This window comes from Ranitomeya imitator, chromosome 3 (assembly GCF_032444005.1).
Source record: "Ranitomeya imitator isolate aRanImi1 chromosome 3, aRanImi1.pri, whole genome shotgun sequence".
NCBI lineage: Eukaryota > Metazoa > Chordata > Amphibia > Anura > Dendrobatidae > Ranitomeya > Ranitomeya imitator.
In genome coordinates, this window is record NC_091284.1 from 26,573,785 (window position 1) to 26,592,985 (window position 19,201).

Consider the following 19,201-nt stretch of genomic DNA (forward strand, 5'->3'; position numbering starts at 1 on the left):
TTGTACATAGCAGCAGTATTATAGTAGATATATTCTTGTACAGAGGAGCAGTATTATAGTAGTTATATTCTTGTACATAGGAGCAGTATTATAGTAGTTATATTCTTGTACATAGGGGGCAGTATTATAGTAGTTATATTCTTGTACATAGGAGCAGTATTATAGTAGTTATATTCTTGTACATAGGGGCAGTATTATAGTAGTTATATTCTTGTACATAGGAGCAGTATTATAGTAGTTATATTCTTGTACATAGGAGCAGTATTATAGTAGTTATATTCTTGTACATAGGGACAGTATTATAGTAGTTATATTCTTGTACATAGGGAGCAGTATTATAGTAGTTATATTCTTGTACATAGGGGCAGTATTATAGTAGTTATATTCTTGTACATAGGAGCAGTATTATAGTAGTTATATTCTTGTACATAGGGGCAGTATTATAGTAGTTATATTCTTGTGCAGTATTATAGTAGTTATATTCTTGTACATAGGGGCAGTATTATAGTAGTTATATTCTTGTACATAGGGGCAGTATTATAGTAGTTATATTCTTGTACATAGGAGCAGTATTATAGTAGTTATATTCTTGTACATAGGGGGCAGTATTATAGTAGTTATATTCTTTTACATAGGGGCAGTATTATAGTAGTTATATTCCTGTACATAGGGGCAGTATTATAGTAGTTATATTCTTGTACATAGGGAGCAGTATTATAGTAGTTATATTCTTGTACATAGGGGCAGTATTATAGTAGTTATATTCTTGTACATAGGAGCAGTATTATAGTAGTTATATTCTTGTACATAGGGGCAGTATTATAGTAGTTATATTCTTGTACATAGGGGCAGTATTATAGTAGTTATATTCTTGTACATAGGAGCAGTATTATAGTAGTTATATTCTTGTACATAGGGGCAGTATTATGGTAATTATATTCTTGTACATGGGAGCAGTATTATATTTGTTATATTCTTGTACATAGGGGCAGTATTATAGTAATTATATTCTTGTACATAGGGGCAGTATTATAGTAGTTATATTCTTGTACATAGGGGCAGTATTATAGTAGTTATATTCTTGTACATAGGAGCAGTATTATAGTAGTTATATTCTTGTACATAGGAGCAGTATTATAGTAGTTATATTCTTGTACATAGGAGCAGTATTATAGTAGTTATATTCTTGTACATAGGAGCAGTATTATAGTAGTTATATTCTTGTACATAGGAGCAGTATTATAGTAGATATATTCTTGTACAGAGGAGCAGTATTATAGTAGTTATATTCTTGTACATAGGAGCAGTATTATAGTAGTTATATTCTTGTACATAGGAGCAGTATTATAGTAGTTATATTCTTGTACATAGGAGCAGTATTATAGTAGATATATTCTTGTACATAGTGGCAGTATTATAGTAGTTATATTCTTGTACATAGGGACAGTATTATAGTAGTTATATTCTTGTACATAGGGGCAGTATTATAGTAGTTATATTCTTGTATATAGGAGCAGTATTATAGTAGTTATATTCTTGTACATAGGAGCAGTATTATAGTAGTTATATTCTTGTACATAGGAGCAGTATTATAGTAGTTATATTCTTGTACATAGGAGCAGTATTATAGTAGTTATATTCTTGTACATAGCAGCAGTATTATAGTAGATATATTCTTGTACAGAGGAGCAGTATTATAGTAGTTATATTCTTGTACATAGGAGCAGTATTATAGTAGTTATATTCTTGTACATAGGGGGCAGTATTATAGTAGTTATATTCTTGTACATAGGGGCAGTATTATAGTAGTTATATTCTTGTACAGAGGAGCAGTATTATAGTAGTTATATTCTTGTACATAGGAGCAGTATTATAGTAGTTATATTCTTGTACATAGGAGTAGTATTATAGTAGTTATATTCTTGTACATAGGAGCAGTATTATAGTAGTTATATTCTTGTACATAGTGGCAGTATTATAGTAGTTATATTCTTGTACATAGGAGCAGCATTATAGTAGTTATATTCTTGTACATAGGGGCAGTATTATAGTAGTTATATTCTTGTACATAGGAGCAGCATTATAGTAGTTATATTCTTGTACATAGGGGCAGTATTATAGTAGTTATATTCTTGTACATAGTGGCAGTATTATAGTAGTTATATTCTTGTACATAGTGGCAGTATTATAGTAGTTATATTCTTGTACATAGGGGGCAGTATTATAGTAGTTATATTCTTGTACATAGGGGGCAGTATTATAGTAGTTATATTCTTGTACATAGGAGCAGTATTATAGTAGTTATATTCTTGTACATAGAGGCAGTATTATAGTAGTTATATTCTTGTACATAGGAGCAGTATTATAGTAGTTATATTCTTGTACATAGAGGCAGTATTATAGTAGTTATATTCTTGTACATAGGAGCAGTATTATAGTAGTTATATTCTTGTACATCGGGGTCAGTATTATAGTAGTTATATTCTTGTACATGGGGCAGTATTATAGTAGTTATATTCTTGTACATAGGAGCAGTATTATATTCTTGTACATAGGAGCAGTATTATATTTGTTATATTCTTGTACATAGGGGCAGTATTATATAGTAGATTTGGGAAGCAATTGTGAATGTAGGTTCTCCCGTGATTGACCCATGAACTGCTTGTTGTAGTCTCATGACGGATCAGAGTTTAGGTTAATATTCCTTCCAGTTATACCTATGGAATATCGTGAAAATATAAGGTTACAATTCTCTTCATGTGGAGAGTAACATATTCCGTGGCTGATTTCCACTAGAATAGATGCCCCTTGTGATTCATTTTTAATAGATGTTTTATTTGCAGTCTTTAGTCGGTGGGAGTGGGCAGCAGATGGCACAAGTGCTCAGTACCAGACTCAACCAATTGGGGGCGACCTTTCGCTATAATGGAAGTAATAAGAGGGTGGCCCCATAGAACAATGGAATTTGTAATTCTCTCTTGTCTACGACCACCGCTGTTAACGCTGTGAATGTAACCTCCTCGGAGGTTTTTGTGGACGGTCCTGTGAATGTTCCTATTCTCACTAAAATAAGTGTAACGAATGGAACTCTGTAGAATTTCAGCTCTCGATCATTTTGTTTCCTGGCTCTCCATTGAAAACACATGAACGCTCAGATGAGCTGAGGGTGCTTCTATGTGGTGGAGTCAGGACAGGGGCTTTTTAGAGGGTTTTTTTTTTAAATTCACATTCAGTTTTGATGTCTGTGATTAGAACGTTGAGAGGAGCTGAAAGACAGAGAAAAGATCTACAAACTTTTGCATAAGACTGTGAAAACGAGCTCACTGAAGGATTCTCAATGAATTTGTTCTACAGTTGGCAATAAACAGCGCAATGTCGAGGCTATAGGAGGACAATGGTGCCAAATTTTTAATGAAATCTAATTGCCAAAATGATTTTTAGTGCCAAACACCTAAGATTACAATTTGTGAAATTAATTAGATAAACAACATTTTTTTGAGTTACAATTAATGTATTGACGTATTTTATATTCTTTAGAATAAAAAACTATCAAAAAACATATGTGTTTTAGTAAAGTGTGCACAGCATGTGCTGCTGACTTAAATAAGTCCCTGATCTAGCCAACTGGTATTTACCTGTTTGCGAATGTAGGAGACGTCCCCTGGATGCTCCCTGCACCGACGCGCGTTTCGGCATCTGCCTTCGTCAGGGGGGAGGGTGTTTATTTGTAGAATTTTAAAAAACTAGGAGAAATTATCTTGTCCATAGTAAGGGCTCTTTTAGCAACTATTTGGCAGCCAGAAGATAATATAGAGGACAAAATATCCTCATGTAAAATGGGAATATACTTCTGAATAATTGATTTTATTGCATCAAATTGGGGGCTATGCTTTATCGACAGAATCCGTTTCCCAATAGACACCTTTTTAGTGGATGTTTTAGATGTGACCAATTCACACCGTTTTTTCTTCTGTACAATTTTAGTGGCCCTATCTAGGGTCCATTTTGGATAGCCCCGCATTCGTAATTTGTCACCATCAAGAACAGCAGGATCGTTACAATTTCTCTTAGTCCTTGTCAATTCACCAACCGGAATCGATCAATGGTATGGTGAGGATGGCTGCTAGTCGCATGCAATATGCTATTGCCTGACAAGGGTTTTGACTAGGTGGAGGTAATAATAGATGACCCCACAATGCCCTTTAATGATAAATCCAAAAATTATACATAAAAAATATCAAAATTATAAGTGAACCATAAATTTAAATTGATTAGAATTCAAATAAGCAACAAAGACAGGTATGACAGATACATCGACTATCCAAATCAGGAGGGTATCATCGATGTATCTGCCATACCAAAAAATGTAAGACAGAAATGGGTTGTCAACAGAATAAAAAAAAACATTTCATCTCAGTAGGACATAACTAGATTAGCAGCAGAAGGTTAACACCTATTGATACTCCCCTGCATCGAAGATAATAGTCCTGATCAAAATAAAAATAGTTATGATTCATTAAGAAATGCAATCCTTGACATAAATTGAGAGTATAGTTACTGGACTTTTTGAGGTGTAATTCAACAGCTATGATCGATAAATCGTGAGGTATCGAGGTGTACAATGCATTTGCATCACAACTGACCCAACAAAAATCATCTCGCCATTCAATATTAGAAACCTGTTCTAGGACATCTTTTGTGTCCCTTAAAAATACCGGTACAGGGACAACCAGCGGCTGAAATAAAAAATCCAACCACTGGCTAAGATGTTCAGTGACCGAACCAATACCGGATATAAATATAGGATGATCAACTTTAAGATAGTCAGATTGTGATTTTGGTAAAATCCCCCAATGCAAAACCTTCATCAATCAAGCTAAAGGTTTCTGTTTGAAACTGGCGTGTAGGATCACAGGTTAACTTACTAAAAGTTTTATTATTCTGCAATAAAAGGCTGCTATCAAAGCAACCTGGGCTTCCATAACCTCTCAGCAGCGCCACAGGCTGATCGCCTCCATGCCACGCCGCATTGATGCAGTAATTGATGCAAAAGGAGCCGCGACCAAGTATTAAGTGCATTTACTGTACATACATTTCAGTAGGACAACATCTCGGATTTTAAAATCATTTTTCAAGCTTCATGTTATAAAGTATTCTAATTTACTGAGATAATGACTTTTGGGTTTTCATTGGCTGTAAGCCATAATCATCAACATTAACAGAAATAAACAGGTGAAATAGATCACTCTGTGTGTAATGACTCTATATAATATATGAGTTTCATGTTTTTGTATTGAAGAACTGGAATAAATTCACTTTTTGATGGTATTCTTATTTTGTGAGAAGCCCCTGTATGTCCCGCAGAGCCTCTGTGGCTGCCGTTCTCAGGGTCTTTGATGCTTTTTGCTGACTGATTCACACTAGGGCGGCGGTGCTGAGACACCGAGTCCTGGATGTTAGACGTTCTCTATAAAGGCTCCTCCATAAACAGCGCGGTTATTCCGGTAGTGTTACCATAGTGAAATTAACAGCACTCACGGACTGCTGTGTAATAATGATGCGCTAATGTATCGCAGGCGCCTTTATAAAGCTACCTGAAGCCGTCCGTAATAGCATGTTGTCAGCGGCGTATACAGGTACCCACGCCCCCCCCCCGAATTCACGGCTCACTAGTGGGGATGGGGTTTAGTGTCACGCTTGGGGTCTGTTTGTGTAAGCTTTGTTTAAAGTAAACAGATCACAAAAATGACAAAATAAGAATTGATTTTAAAAGTTGTTGTTTTTTTATTTTTAATTGCTAAAAAAAAAAAATCTTTAAATATCTTTTCCGTGGCCAATAGAAAAGACAATAGACTGACACTTCCTGTTTTCTACAGCTCATTTCTCAGCTTTGCTGTATAGGCTGAGACAGAATGAACAGAGACATCTCAACATCATTAAAAAGACAGGAAAAGTGAATTTAATGCTTTTTAACCATATTAGAGGAGTTTTCTTCTTTTTTTTTTTCATCTTTTCCCAGCCTCAAACTTTTTGTCACTTTTGACACTTTTATTTTCCTACGGATCTTACCCACCGGTTACCTACCAGCAAAATTCTGTCTGGTCGTTCACCACTAGTCCACATTAACATTGTCTCAATACTGCCATCACATGGCCAGAAAGTGCAGTGACAGCGGGATTTTACATGCCCATATACAGAAAGTACCTGTTGTTTCAGAATGGAATGTAATGTGTGTACATGAGGAACAACACTATTTTTGGCTATTATATGACTTGTACCCTACATTTTTCATCAGTTTTCACGGTTTCGAGCACTTGCTCTAATTTTCAGTTGTTCCTGAGCTAGAGGGTGGAGATGTTTCCCATACACAGTAGACACAGACATGAGGGATTCCTGCTCTCCTATCTTTTTGTAGGAAATGTTTAAAAACAGTATCAACAGCTTGGAGGGCATTATACAGCTGAGAGCAGTGTAGCTGTGAATCCTGCTCTGAGGTGAGATAAAACACTTACTAGAAAGCAGCATCAGGAACTGTCTATGTATTTCTTTGTCTTTTGCAGCCACAGCAACTCAAACATAGTATTCGAGCACACCAAAGATATTCTATTAGAATGTCCCCCTTTAGGGTTCTCCATTCACATTGACTCCCATCAGTCACCCCCATTTAGTGTCCATTGTTCATCGTGCATTTGATTGTTGGATTTTTTGAAAATGTAAAATGTTATTTTGAAATTCTAATACTTGCGCCCATATCCTTCTTGCCAGTCTAGATCTCCGTTTTATGCTCTTCCAAAGTCGCCGTTATCATTACCTTAAGGTCTCGCTGATGCGCCTTTAACACTGCTGAGAAATGTCCAAGAACTGAAGTCTCTGGGCAGTGCCAAAGTGCCAAGCCTCTTAGGGTCTCTGTAGGGTGCTGCAGCCCCTTGTAGTTTTACTTTTTTCTATGTCCGAGTTCAGAGTCCAACGTCCATGTATCAAGAACTAGTCAGAAGATTATTCTTTGGTTGTAAATTTCCTCTAAGAGGCGGTCATCCCTTCCTTAAAGGGGGTCTATGACAACAATCCTCTTTGCTTTATAGGTGTCCAAACTGGTAGGCCAAAGCTTTGGCTTAAGAATCAGCCATCTTTGCCTTAAAGTTAAGATTCAGCCATCTTTGCCTTAGAGTTAAGAATGAGCCATCTTTGCCTTAGAGTTAAGAAGCAGCCATCTTGCCTTAGGGTTAAGAAGCAGCCATCTTTGCCTTGGGGTTAAGAAGGAGCCATCTTTGCCTTAAAGTTAAGAATCAGCCATCTTTGCCTTAGAGTTAAGAAGCACCCACCTTGCCTTAGGGTTAAGAAGCAGCCATCTTTGCCTTAGGGTTAAGAAGCAGCCATCTTGCCTTAGGGTTAAGAAGCAGCCATCTTTGCCTTAGGGTTAAGAAGCAGCCATCTTGACTTAGGGTTAAGAAGCAGCCATCTTTGCCTTAGGGTTAAGAAGGAGCCATCTTTGCCTTAAAGTTAAGAAGCAGCCATCTTTGCCTTAGGGTTAAGAAGCAGCTATCTTTGCCTTAGGGTTAAGAATCAGCCATCTTTGCCTTAGGGTTAAGAATCAGCCATCTTTGCCTTAGGGTTAAGAAGCAGCCATCTTTGCCTCAGGGTTAAGAATCAGCCATCTTTGCCTCAGGGTTAAGAATCAGCCATCTTTGCCTTAGAGTTAAGAAGCAGCCATCTTTGCCTTAGAGTTAAGAAGCAGCCATCTTTGCCATAGAGTTAAGCAGCCATCTTTGCCTTAGGGTTAAGAAGCAGCCATCTTTCCCTTAGGGTTAAGAAGCAGCCATCTTTGCCTTAAAGTTAAGAATCACCCATCTTTGCCTTAGGGGTAATAAGCAGCCATCTTTGCCTTAGGGTTAAGAATTAGCCATCTTTGCCTTAGGGGTAATAAGCAGCCCTCTTTGCCTTAGGGTTAAGAAGCAGCCATCTTTGCCTTAGGGTTTAAATAGCAGCCATCTTTGCCTTAGGGTTAAGAAGCAGCCATCTTTGCCTTAGGGTTAAGAAGCAGCCATCTTTGCCTTAAAGGGACTTTCTTACTACCAAAATGACATTTAAGAAAAGAAGCCAGAGTGATAATAATCCACTGTTATCTTCTTCATTGCAATGCCAGTTACCGTTCTGGCACAGAGAGAACGAACATGCGTCGGAGCACCATATGCTCTTAAAGGGCATATTAAATGGGATTGCCAGAATTACAAAAACCCTTTAACCAATGCATTTAGGCTAATTCAGGCACAAAGGATCCACCCGTGCCCCTTTTTAAGTCATGCTTGCATAAGGCGGCAACGTTCACGATCAGAACGGCGGCACAGTTAGACGGAGGATAAGCTAACAATGGCGGCATTTAGGATTTTGGTGGAAGGACATCTTTATTGTACACTGATCAGCAAGTCTTCTTTTGTCCTTTGCAGAATGGGTGTTTGTCTGCCTGGTGATAATCGGCACATTCCTCTTCTTCGCCATGGTGGGCCTTTGTTGGTGCCAGTGCTGCCCCCATAGCTGTTGCTGTTACGTGCGCTGCCCCTGCTGCCCAGAATCCTGCTGCTGCCCCCGAGCCTGTGAGTATCACGTGTGTTCCTGTATCCTGAGATGAACAGCTTAAAAAGAAAAATTGTGTTACCCGTCGGGTGTTATTTATGCTGTATGTGACTTAAAAAATGGGGCATATTTACCAAGCAAAGTGCGGCAGGATATCATGACTCGCATTCAGTGATGCCCCGGATGCGCTCGATGGGCGACAAGTCTGGAGACATCGCGGCACATTTGTTTTTAGATGTATTTTGTATTATTTTTCTTGTTTCTCTCATGTTCTCGTGTATATTCTGAAACGGAACCCCAAATCCCCAACATTCCTGCTGCCTGCAGCCACCACTAGGGGGAGCTCTGTCCACACTGCGGAGACATCAGACTCATGATGAATGTGGCGACTTTCTGAAACTTTTTACTTAAAGTCCAGATTTTTAGTTTTTTTTTTTTCTTTCCTTTCCGCAGTGTATGAAGCAGGCAAGGCAGCAAAGATTGGCTATCCCTCCACCGTTCCCACTGCCTGCCCTCCGTATTACATCTCCACAGTCCCTGTCGCTCCAGTCCCAGCCCCAATGCTGATGGAGAAGCAGCACGTTCCACCGCTGGTGCAGAGCGACTCGTTAGGAGGTCAAAATGGTAAATTACAGCTTGTGATGGGGAATGGGGCCAAGAATTGTGCAGCACAGAGTATTTCAGGAGAGGAGGGACCCGTCCAATGTACATAGAGCTTAGCTAACCGCATAGACTCGCTGGTCGGTGATGTAACATCTGTGTTTCCACCAGTGCGTAAAGGTTACCGCATCCAGGCGGACAAGGAGCGGGACTCCATGAAGGTTCTGTACTACGTGGAGAAGGAGCTGGCGCAGTTTGACCCGGCGCACAGGATGCGCGAACGATGTAAGTGCTCCGTACAGAACGTCTCCTCTCGGAGCAGAGCCGGGGGTTTAATCCAAGACTCCAGAATCTGTTCAGTTGAGTCATTTTTCTGTGAACTTGGCGGCCACCTACACAATGAGTCACCGGCTACGAGCCGCCACTTCCAGCCTCGCATTGTTCCCAGCGCAGAAATATATTATATTCTGGTCATAAACACAGACTGAAGTACGGCTGGTCAGAGGATGAGGCTCCGTGCGCGGCGCTGCTGGGTCCTGCTCCTCCAGAACTTCTCGTATGTGTGACCGCAAGAAAAGCCGACCCATGACGGGAGGCTAATGGGATTATTCCTAAACTTATACAGACCCCTAAATAATACAGACCCCAGACCAGATCTCTGAATAATACAAACTCCTGACCAGACCCCTGGATAATACAGACCCCTAAATAATACAGACCCCAGACCAGACCTCTGAAAATACAAACTCCTGACCAGTCGCCTGAATAATACAGACCCCTAAATAATAGAGGCCCCAAACCAGACTCCTAAATAATACACACTTCTGACCAGCCCCCTGAATAATACAGACCCCAGACCCCTAAATAATACAGACCCCAGACCAGATCTCTGAATAATACAAACTCCTGACCAGACCCCTGGATAATACAGACCCCTAAATAATACAGACCCCAGACCAGACCTCTGAATAATACAAACTCCTGACCAGACCCCTGGATAATGCAGACCCCTAAATAATACAGACCCCAGACCAGACCTCTGAATAATACACACTTCTGACCAGCCCCCTGAATAATACAGACCCCAGACCCCTAAATAATACAGACACCAGACCTCTGAATAATACACACTTCTGACCAGCCCCCTGAATAATACACACCCCAGACCCCTAAATAATACAGACCCCAGACCAGACCTCTGAATAATACACACTTCTGACCAGCCCCCTAAATAATACAGACCCCAGACCCCTAAATAATACAGACCCCAAATGCCTAAAAAAAACAGACCCCAGATCAGACCCCTAAATAATACAAACTCCTGACCAGACCCTGAATAATACAGACCCCTAAATAATACAGACCCCTAAATAATACAGACCCCAAATGCCTAAATAATATATACCCCAGATCAGACTCCTAAGTAATACAGACCCCAAACCAGACCTCTAAATAATACAGGCCTCAAACCAGACTCCCAAAGGTACCTTCACACTGACCAACTTCACAACGATATCGCTAGCGATCCGTGACGTTGCAGCGTCCTGGCTAGCGATATCGTTGTGTTTGACACGCAGCAGCGATCTGGATCCTGCTGTGACATCGTTGGTCGGAGCAGAAAGTCCAGAACTTTATTTGGTCGCTGGATCTCCCGCAAACATAGCTGAATCGGCGTGTGTGACACCGATTCAGCGATGTCTTCACTGGTAACCAGGGTAAACATCGGGTTACTAAGCGCAGGGCCGCGCTTAGTAACCCTGTCAGCGCCGGCCAGCCGTAAAGCAGATTACAGCGGTGACGTCACTGATCTGCTTTACGGCCGGCTGGCGCTCACAGTCAGTGCAGGAAGCAGAGCACCGGGGGACAGACACCGGAATGTAAGTATGTACTGTTTGTTTTTTTTTTACATTAGCACTGGTAACCAGGGTAAACATCGGGTTACTAAGCGCAGCCCTGCGCTTAGTAACCCGATGTTTACCCTGGTTACCAGGGGACTTCAGCATCGTTGGTCGCTGGAGAGCTGTCTGTGTGACAGCTCTCCAGCGACCACACAGCGACGCTGCAGCGATCGAGATCGTTGTCTAAATCGCTGCAGCGTCGCTAAATGTGACGGTACCTTAAATAATGCAGACCCCAGACCAGACCCCTAAATAATACAGACCCCAGACTAGAACCCTAAATAATACAGACGCCAGACCAGACTCCTAAATAATCCAGACCCCCAAATGCCTAAATACAGACCCCCAAATGCCTAAATACAGACCCCAGATCAGACCTCTAAATAATACAGACTCCAAACGAGACCTCTAAATAATACAGACCCCAAACCAGACTCCTAAATAATACAGACCCCAGACCAGAACCCTACATAATACAGACGCCCGACCCCTAAAAAATACAGATGTCAGACCAGACCTCTAAATAATACAGACTCCAAACGAGACCTCTAAATAATACAGACCCCAGAATAGACCCCTAAATAATACAGACCCCTAAATAATACAGACCCCAGACCAGACCCTTAAATAATACAGACCCCAGACTGGACCCCTACATACAGACTTCGGACCCTAACTAATACAGACCCCAGACCGGACCCCTAAATAATAGAGACCCCAGACCAGACCTCTAAATAATACAGACCCCAGACTGGACCCCTAGATACAGACCTCGGACCTCTAAATAATACAGACCCCAGACCAGACCCCTAAATAATACAGACCCCAGAACCCCAAATGAAACAGACCCTAAACTGGACAACTAAAAATTAGACCCCAGACTTGACTCCTGAAAAATACAGACCCAAGACTGGACCTCTAAAATCAGAATGCAGACCAGATACCCAAATAATACAGATCCTTTACTTGACCCGTAGGTACAGATCCCAGAGCAGAACCCTAAAAAAAAAAGAACCCAGGCAAGATATCTAAATAATCAGAACATCCAACCATACCACCTAAATAATACAGACAACAGATCCTTAATTAATACAGACTCAAGACCCCTAAATGATGCAGAGCCCATGAATACATGCAAAAACACCAGATTCCTAAAGAATAAAGACACATAAAATTCTGTCTGCAGCCACCACTAGGGGGAGCTCCCTGTATACAGAGATACATGATAAGATCCTGTCTAAAGCCACCACTAGGGGGAGCTCCCTGTATACAGAGATACATGATAAGATCCTGTCTGCAGTCACCACTAGGGGGAGCTCCCTGTATACAGAGATACATGATCAGATCCTGTCTGCAGCCACCACTAGGGGGAGCTCCCTGTATACAGATACATGATAAGATTCTGTCTGCAGCCACCCCTTGGGGGAGCTCCCTGTATACAGAGATACATGATAAGATCCTGTCTGCAGTCACCACTAGGGGGAGCTCCCTGTATACAGAGATACATGATAAGATTCTGTCTGCAGCCACCACTAGGGGGAGCTCCCTGTATACAGAGATACATGATAAGATCCTGTCTGCAGTCACCACTAGGGGGAGCTCCATGTATACAGAGATACATGATAAGATTCTGTCTGCAGTCACCACTAGGGGGAGCTCCCTGTATACAGAGATACATGATAAGATCCTGTCTGCAGCCACCACTAGGGGGAGCTCCCTGTATACAGAGATACATGATAAGATCCTGTCTGCAGTCACCACTAGGGGGAGCTCCCTGTATACAGAGATACATGATAAGATCCTGTCTGCAGCCACCACTAGGGGGAGCTACCTGTTTACAGAGATACATGATAAGATCCTGACTGTAGCCACCACTAGGGGGAGCTACCTGTTTACAGAGATACATGATAAGATCCTGTCTGCAGCCACCACTAGGGGGGGGTCCCTGTATACAGAGATACATGATAAGATTCTGTCTGCAGCCACCCCTTGGGGGAGCTCCCTGTATACAGAGATACATGATAAGATCCTGTCTGCAGTCACCACTAGGGGGAGCTCCCTGTATACAGAGATACATGATAAGAACCTGTCTGCAGACACCACTAGGGGGAGCTCCCTGTATACAGAGATACATGATAAGATCCTGTCTGCAGTCACCACTAGGGGGATCTCCTTGTATACAGAGATACATGATCAGATCCTGTCTGCAGCCACCACTAGGGGGAGCTCCCTGTATACAGAGATACATGATAAGATCCAGTCTGTAGCCACCACTAGGGGGAGTTCCCTGTATACAGAGATACATGATCAGATCCTGTGTGCAGTCACCACTAGGGGGAGCTCCCTGTATACAGATATACATGATAAGATCCTGTCTGCAGCCACCACTAGGGGGAGCTCCCTGTATACAGAGATACATGATAAGATCCTGTCTGCAGCCACCACTAGGGGGAGCTCCCTGTATGCAGAGATACATGATAAGATCCTGTCTGCAGCCACCTCTAGGGAGATCTCCCTGTATACAGAGATACATGATCAGATCCTGTCTGCAGCCACCACTAGGGGGCGCTCCCTGTATACAGAGATACATGATAAGATCCTGTCTGCAGCCACCTCTAGGGGGAGCTCCCTGTACACAGAGATACATGATAAGATCCTCTCTGCAGTCACCACTAGGGAGATCTCCCTGTATACAGAGATACATGATCAGATCCTGTCTGCATCCACCACTAGGGGGAGCTCCCTGTATACAGAGATACATGATAAGATCCTGTCTGCAGCCACCACTAGGGAGATCTCCCTGTATACAGAGATACATGATCAGATCCTGTGTGCAGTCACCACTAGGGGGAGCTCCCTGTATACAGAGATACATGATCAGATCCTGTCTGCAGCCTCCACTAGGGGGAGCTCCCTGTATGCAGAGATACATGATCAGATCCTGTCTGCAGCCTCCACTAGGGGGAGCTCCCTGTATGCAGAGATACATGATAAGATTCTGTCTGCAGCCACCACTAGGGGGAGCTCCCTGTATACAGAGATACATGATAAGATCCTGTCTGCAGCCACCACTAGGGGGAGCTCCCTGTATACAGAGATACATGATAAGATCCTGTCTGCAGCCACCACTAGGGGGAGCTCCCTGTATACAGAGATACATGATAAGATCCTCTCTGCAGTCACCACTAGGGAGATCTCCCTGTATACAGAGATACATGATCAGATCCTGTCTGCAGCCACCACTAGGGGGAGCTCCCTGTATACAGAGATACATGATAAGATCCTGTCTGTAGCCACCACTAGGGGGAGCTCCCTGTATACAGAGATACATGATAAGATCCTGTCTGCAGTCACCACTAGGAGGAGCTCCCTGTATACAGAGATACATGATAAGATCCTGTCTGCAGCCACCACTAGGGGAAGCTCCCTGTATACAGAGATACATGATAAGAGCCTGTCTGCAGTCACCACTAGAGGGAGCTCCCTGTATACAGAGATACATGATAAGATCCTGTCTGCAGCCACCACTAGGGGGAGCTCCCTGTATACAGAGATACATGATAAGATCCTGTCTGCAGCCACCACTAGGGGGAGCTCCCTGTATACAGAGATACATGATAAGATCCTGTCTGCAGCCACCACTAGGGGGAGCTCCCTGTATACAGAGATACATGATAAGATCCTGTCTGCAGTCACCACTAGGGGGAGCTCCCTGTATACAGAGATACATGATAAGATCCTGTCTGCAGTCACTACTAGGGGGAGCTCCCTGTATACAGAGATACATGATAAGATCCTGTCTGCAGCCACCACTAGGGGGAGCTCCCTGTATGCAGAGATACATGATAAGATCCTGTCTGCAGTCACCACTAGGGGGAGCTCCCTGTATACAGAGATACATGATAAGATCCTGTCTGCAGCCACCACTAGGGGAAGCTCCCTGTATACAGAGATACATGATAAGATCCTGTCTGCAGCCACCACTAGGGGGAGCTCCCTGTATACAGAGATACATGATAAGATCCTGTCTGCAGTCACCACTAGGGGGAGCTCCCTGTATACAGAGATACATGATAAGATCCTGTCTGCAGTCACCACTAGGGGGAGCTCCCTGTATACAGAGATACATGATAAGATCCTGTCTGCAGTCACCACTAGGGGGAGCTCCCTGTATGCAGAGATACATGATAAGATCCTGTCTGCAGTCACCACTAGGGGGAGCTCCCTGTATACAGAGATACATGTTAAGATCCTGTCTGCAGCCACCACTAGGGGGAGCTCCCTGTATACAGAGATACCTGATAAGATCCTGTCTGCAGTCACCACTAGGGGGAGCTCCCTGTATACAGATACATGATAAGATTCTGTCTGTAGTAACCACTAGGGGGAGCTCCCTGTATACAGAGATACATGATGAGATCCTGTCTGCAGCCACCACTAGGGGGAGCTCCCTGTATACAGAGATACATGATAAGATCCTGTCTGCAGCCACCACTAGGGGGAGCTCCCTGTATACAGATACATGATAAGATCCTGTCTGCAGCCACCACTAGGGGGAGCTCCCTGTATACAGATACATGATAAGATCCTGTCTGCAGCCACCACTAGGGGGAGCTCCCTGTATACAGATAAATGATAAGATCCTGTCTGCAGTCACCACTAGGGGGAGCTCCCTGTATACAGATACATGATAAGATTCTGTCTGTAGTAACCACTAGGGGGAGCTCCCTGTATACAGAGATACATGATAAGATTCTCTCTGCAGCCACCACTAGGGGGAGCTCCCTGTATACAGAGATACATGATAATATTCTGTCTGCAGTCACCACTAGGGGGAGCTCCCTGTATACAGATACATGATAAGATTCTGTCTGCAGACACCACTAGGGGGAGCTCCCTGTATACAGAGATACATGATAAGATCCTGTCTGCAGTCACCACTAGGGGGAGCTCCCTGTATACAGAGATACATGATAAGATCCTGTCTGCAGTCACCACTAGGGGGAGCTCCCTGTATACAGAGATACATGATAAGATTCTGTCTGCAGCCACCACTAGGGGGAGCTCCCTGTATACATAGATACATGATAAGATCCTCTCTGCAGCCACCACTAGAGGGAGCTCCCTGTATACAGAGATACATGATTAGATCCTGTCTGCAGCCACCACTAGGGGGAGCTCCCTGTATACATAGATACATGATAAGATCCTCTCTGCAGCCACCACTAGGGGGAGCTCCCTGTATACAGAGATACATGATAAGATCCTGTCTGCAGTCACCACTAGGGGGAGCTCCCTATATACAGAGATACATGATAAGATTCTGTCTGCAGTCACCACTAGGGGGAGCTCCCTGTATACAGATACATGATAAGATTCTGTCTGCAGACACCACTAGGGGGAGCTCCCTGTACACAGAGATACATGATAAGATCATGTCTGCAGTCACCACTAGGGGGAGCTCCATGTATACAGAGATACAGGATAAGATCCTGTCTGCAGTCACCACTAGGGGGAGCTCCCTGTATACAGAGATACATGATAAGATTCTGTCTGCAGTCACCACTAGGGGGAGCTCCCTGTATACAGAGATACATGATAAGATACTGTCTGCAGTCACCACTAGGGGGAGCTCCCTGTATACAGAGATACATGATAAGGTTCTGTCTGCAGTCCCCACTAGGGGGAGCTCCCTGTATACAGAGATACATGATAAGATTCTGTCTGCAGCCACCACTAGGGGGAGCTCCCTGTATACAGAGATACATGATTAGATCCTGTCTGCAGCCACCACTAGGGGGAGCTCCTTGTATACAGAGACACATGATAAGATCCTGCCTGCAGCCACCACTAGGGGGAGCTCCCTGTATACATAGATACATGATAAGATCCTCTCTGCAGCCACCACTAGAGGGAGCTCCCTGTATACAGAGATACATGATAAGATCCTGTCTGCAGTCACCACTAGGGGGAGCTCCCTGTATACAGAGATACATGATAAGATCCTGTCTGCAGCCACCACTAGGGGGAGCTCCCTGTATACAGAGATACATGATAAGATTCTGTCTGCAGACACCACTAGGGGGAGCTGCCTGTATACAGAGATACATGATAAGATCCTGTCTGCAGCCACCACTAGTGGGAGCTTCCTGTATACAGAGATACATGATAAGATCCTGTCTGCAGCCACCACTAGGTGGAGCTCCCTGTATACAGAGATACATGATAAGATCCTGCCTGCAGTCACCACTAGAGGGAGCTCCCTGTATACAGATACATGATAAGATTCTGTCTGCAGCCACCACTAGGGGGAGCTCCCTGTATACAGAGATACATAATAAGATCCTGTCTGCAGTCACCACTAGGGGGAGCTCCCTGTATACAGAGATACATGATAAGATTCTGTCTGCAGTCACCACTAGTGGGAGCTCCCTGTATACAGAGATACATGATAAGATTCTGTCTGCAGTCACCACTAGGGGGAGCTCCCTGTATACAGAGATACATGATAAGGTTCTGTCTGCAGTCACCACTAGAGGGAGCTCCCTGTATACAGAGATACATGATTAGATCCTGTCTGCAGCCACCACTAGGGGGAGCTCCCTGTATACAGAGATACATGATAAGATTCTGTCTGCAGCCACCACTAGAGGGAGCTCCCTGTATACAGAGATACATGATTAGATCCTGTCTGCAGCCACCACTAGGGGGAGCTCCTTGTATACAGAGACACATGATAAGATCCTGCCTGCAGCCACCACTAGGGGGAGCTCCCTGTATACAGAGATACATGATAAGATCCTGTCTGCAGTCACCACTAGGGGGAGCTCCCTGTATACAGAGATACATGATAAGATCCTGTCTGCAGCCACCACTAGGGGGAGCTCCCTGTATACAGAGATACATGATAAGATCCTGTCTGCAGCCACCACTAGGGGAGCTCCCTGTATACAGAGATACATGATAAGATTCTGTCTGCAGACACCACTAGGGGGAGCTCCCTGTATACAGAGATACATGATAAGATTCTGTCTGCAGCCACCACTAGGGGGAGCTCCCTGTATACAGAGATACATGATGAGATCCTGTCTGCAGTCACCACTAGGGGGAGCTCCCTGTATACAGAGATACATAAGATCCTGTCTGCAGCCACCACTAGGGGGAGCTCCCTGTATACAGAGATACATGATAAGATCCTGTCTGCAGCCACCACTAGGGGGAGCTCCCTGTATACAGAGATACATAAGATCCTGTCTGCAGCCACCACTAGGGGGAGCTCCCTGTATACAGAGATACATGATAAGATCCTGTCTGCAGTCACCACTAGGTGGAGCTCCCTGTATACAGAGATACATGATAAAATCCTGTCTGCAGCCACCACTAGGGGGAGCTCCCTGTATAGAGAGATACATGATAAGATTCTGTCTACAGTCACCACTAGGGGGAGCTCCCTGTATACAGAGATACATGATAAGATCCTGTCTGCAGCCTCCACTAGGGGGAGCTCCCTGTATACAATGCAGCGGGCTCTGCCTAGTGGTGGCTGCAAGAAAAGCTACATTTATAGTGTCACCCAGCTTTTCTAGGACTAGATATCCTTCTGATTAAGGGTGTGTTTTGTTTTCTCCCTGGCGTTCTGTTAATTGATTCTGCCTCTTTTTTCAGACAGCCACACCATCTCAGAGCTGAGTTCCCTGCACGAGGACAGCACTAGCTTTAACCATTCCTATCGGCAAGTCCGCAGGAAGCCGTTGCCTACCAGCTGCACCATTGACGGAGATAAGGAATATTGGTCAGGGGTGGTGGGAGCCACGGCCAGACCCTCAGCGTGTTCCAAATTCCGAGATGAAAACTTCAGGAGCAGGTGAGTGATGAGTGAAACATTTAACACTTGAAAGTCTTCTGAGCTAAGAGTTGTGTAATTCAAGAACTGCCACAGCTAAAAATTCCCTGTGTAGACATACCATATTTTTCGGATTTTTAAGACGCACTGGATCATAAGATGCACCTAGGTTTTAGAGGAAGAAATTAGGGGAAAAAAATTGAAGCAAAAAAAAAAGGTAAATTCTGTACTTAATATCCCCTATCCTGATACACATGGCCCCCTCATCCCCATCCTGATACACATGGCC

The 19,201-nt window shown here is 43.5% G+C and overlaps 1 protein-coding gene across 4 annotated transcripts in view; it reads left to right on the top strand.

Moving 5' to 3' along the window:
* ILDR2 (immunoglobulin like domain containing receptor 2) overlaps window positions 1-19,201 on the top strand; it is a 274,974-nt gene that overhangs the window by 248,885 nt on the left and 6,888 nt on the right. For all 4 annotated transcript variants that reach the window (XM_069760600.1, XM_069760601.1, XM_069760602.1 and 1 more), the window contains 4 exons: window positions 8,445-8,591; window positions 9,025-9,195; window positions 9,343-9,456; window positions 18,735-18,933. In XM_069760600.1, coding sequence (XP_069616701.1) covers window positions 8,445-8,591; window positions 9,025-9,195; window positions 9,343-9,456; window positions 18,735-18,933 — 631 coding nt within the window. The remainder of the gene's footprint in view (window positions 1-8,444; window positions 8,592-9,024; window positions 9,196-9,342; window positions 9,457-18,734; window positions 18,934-19,201) is intronic.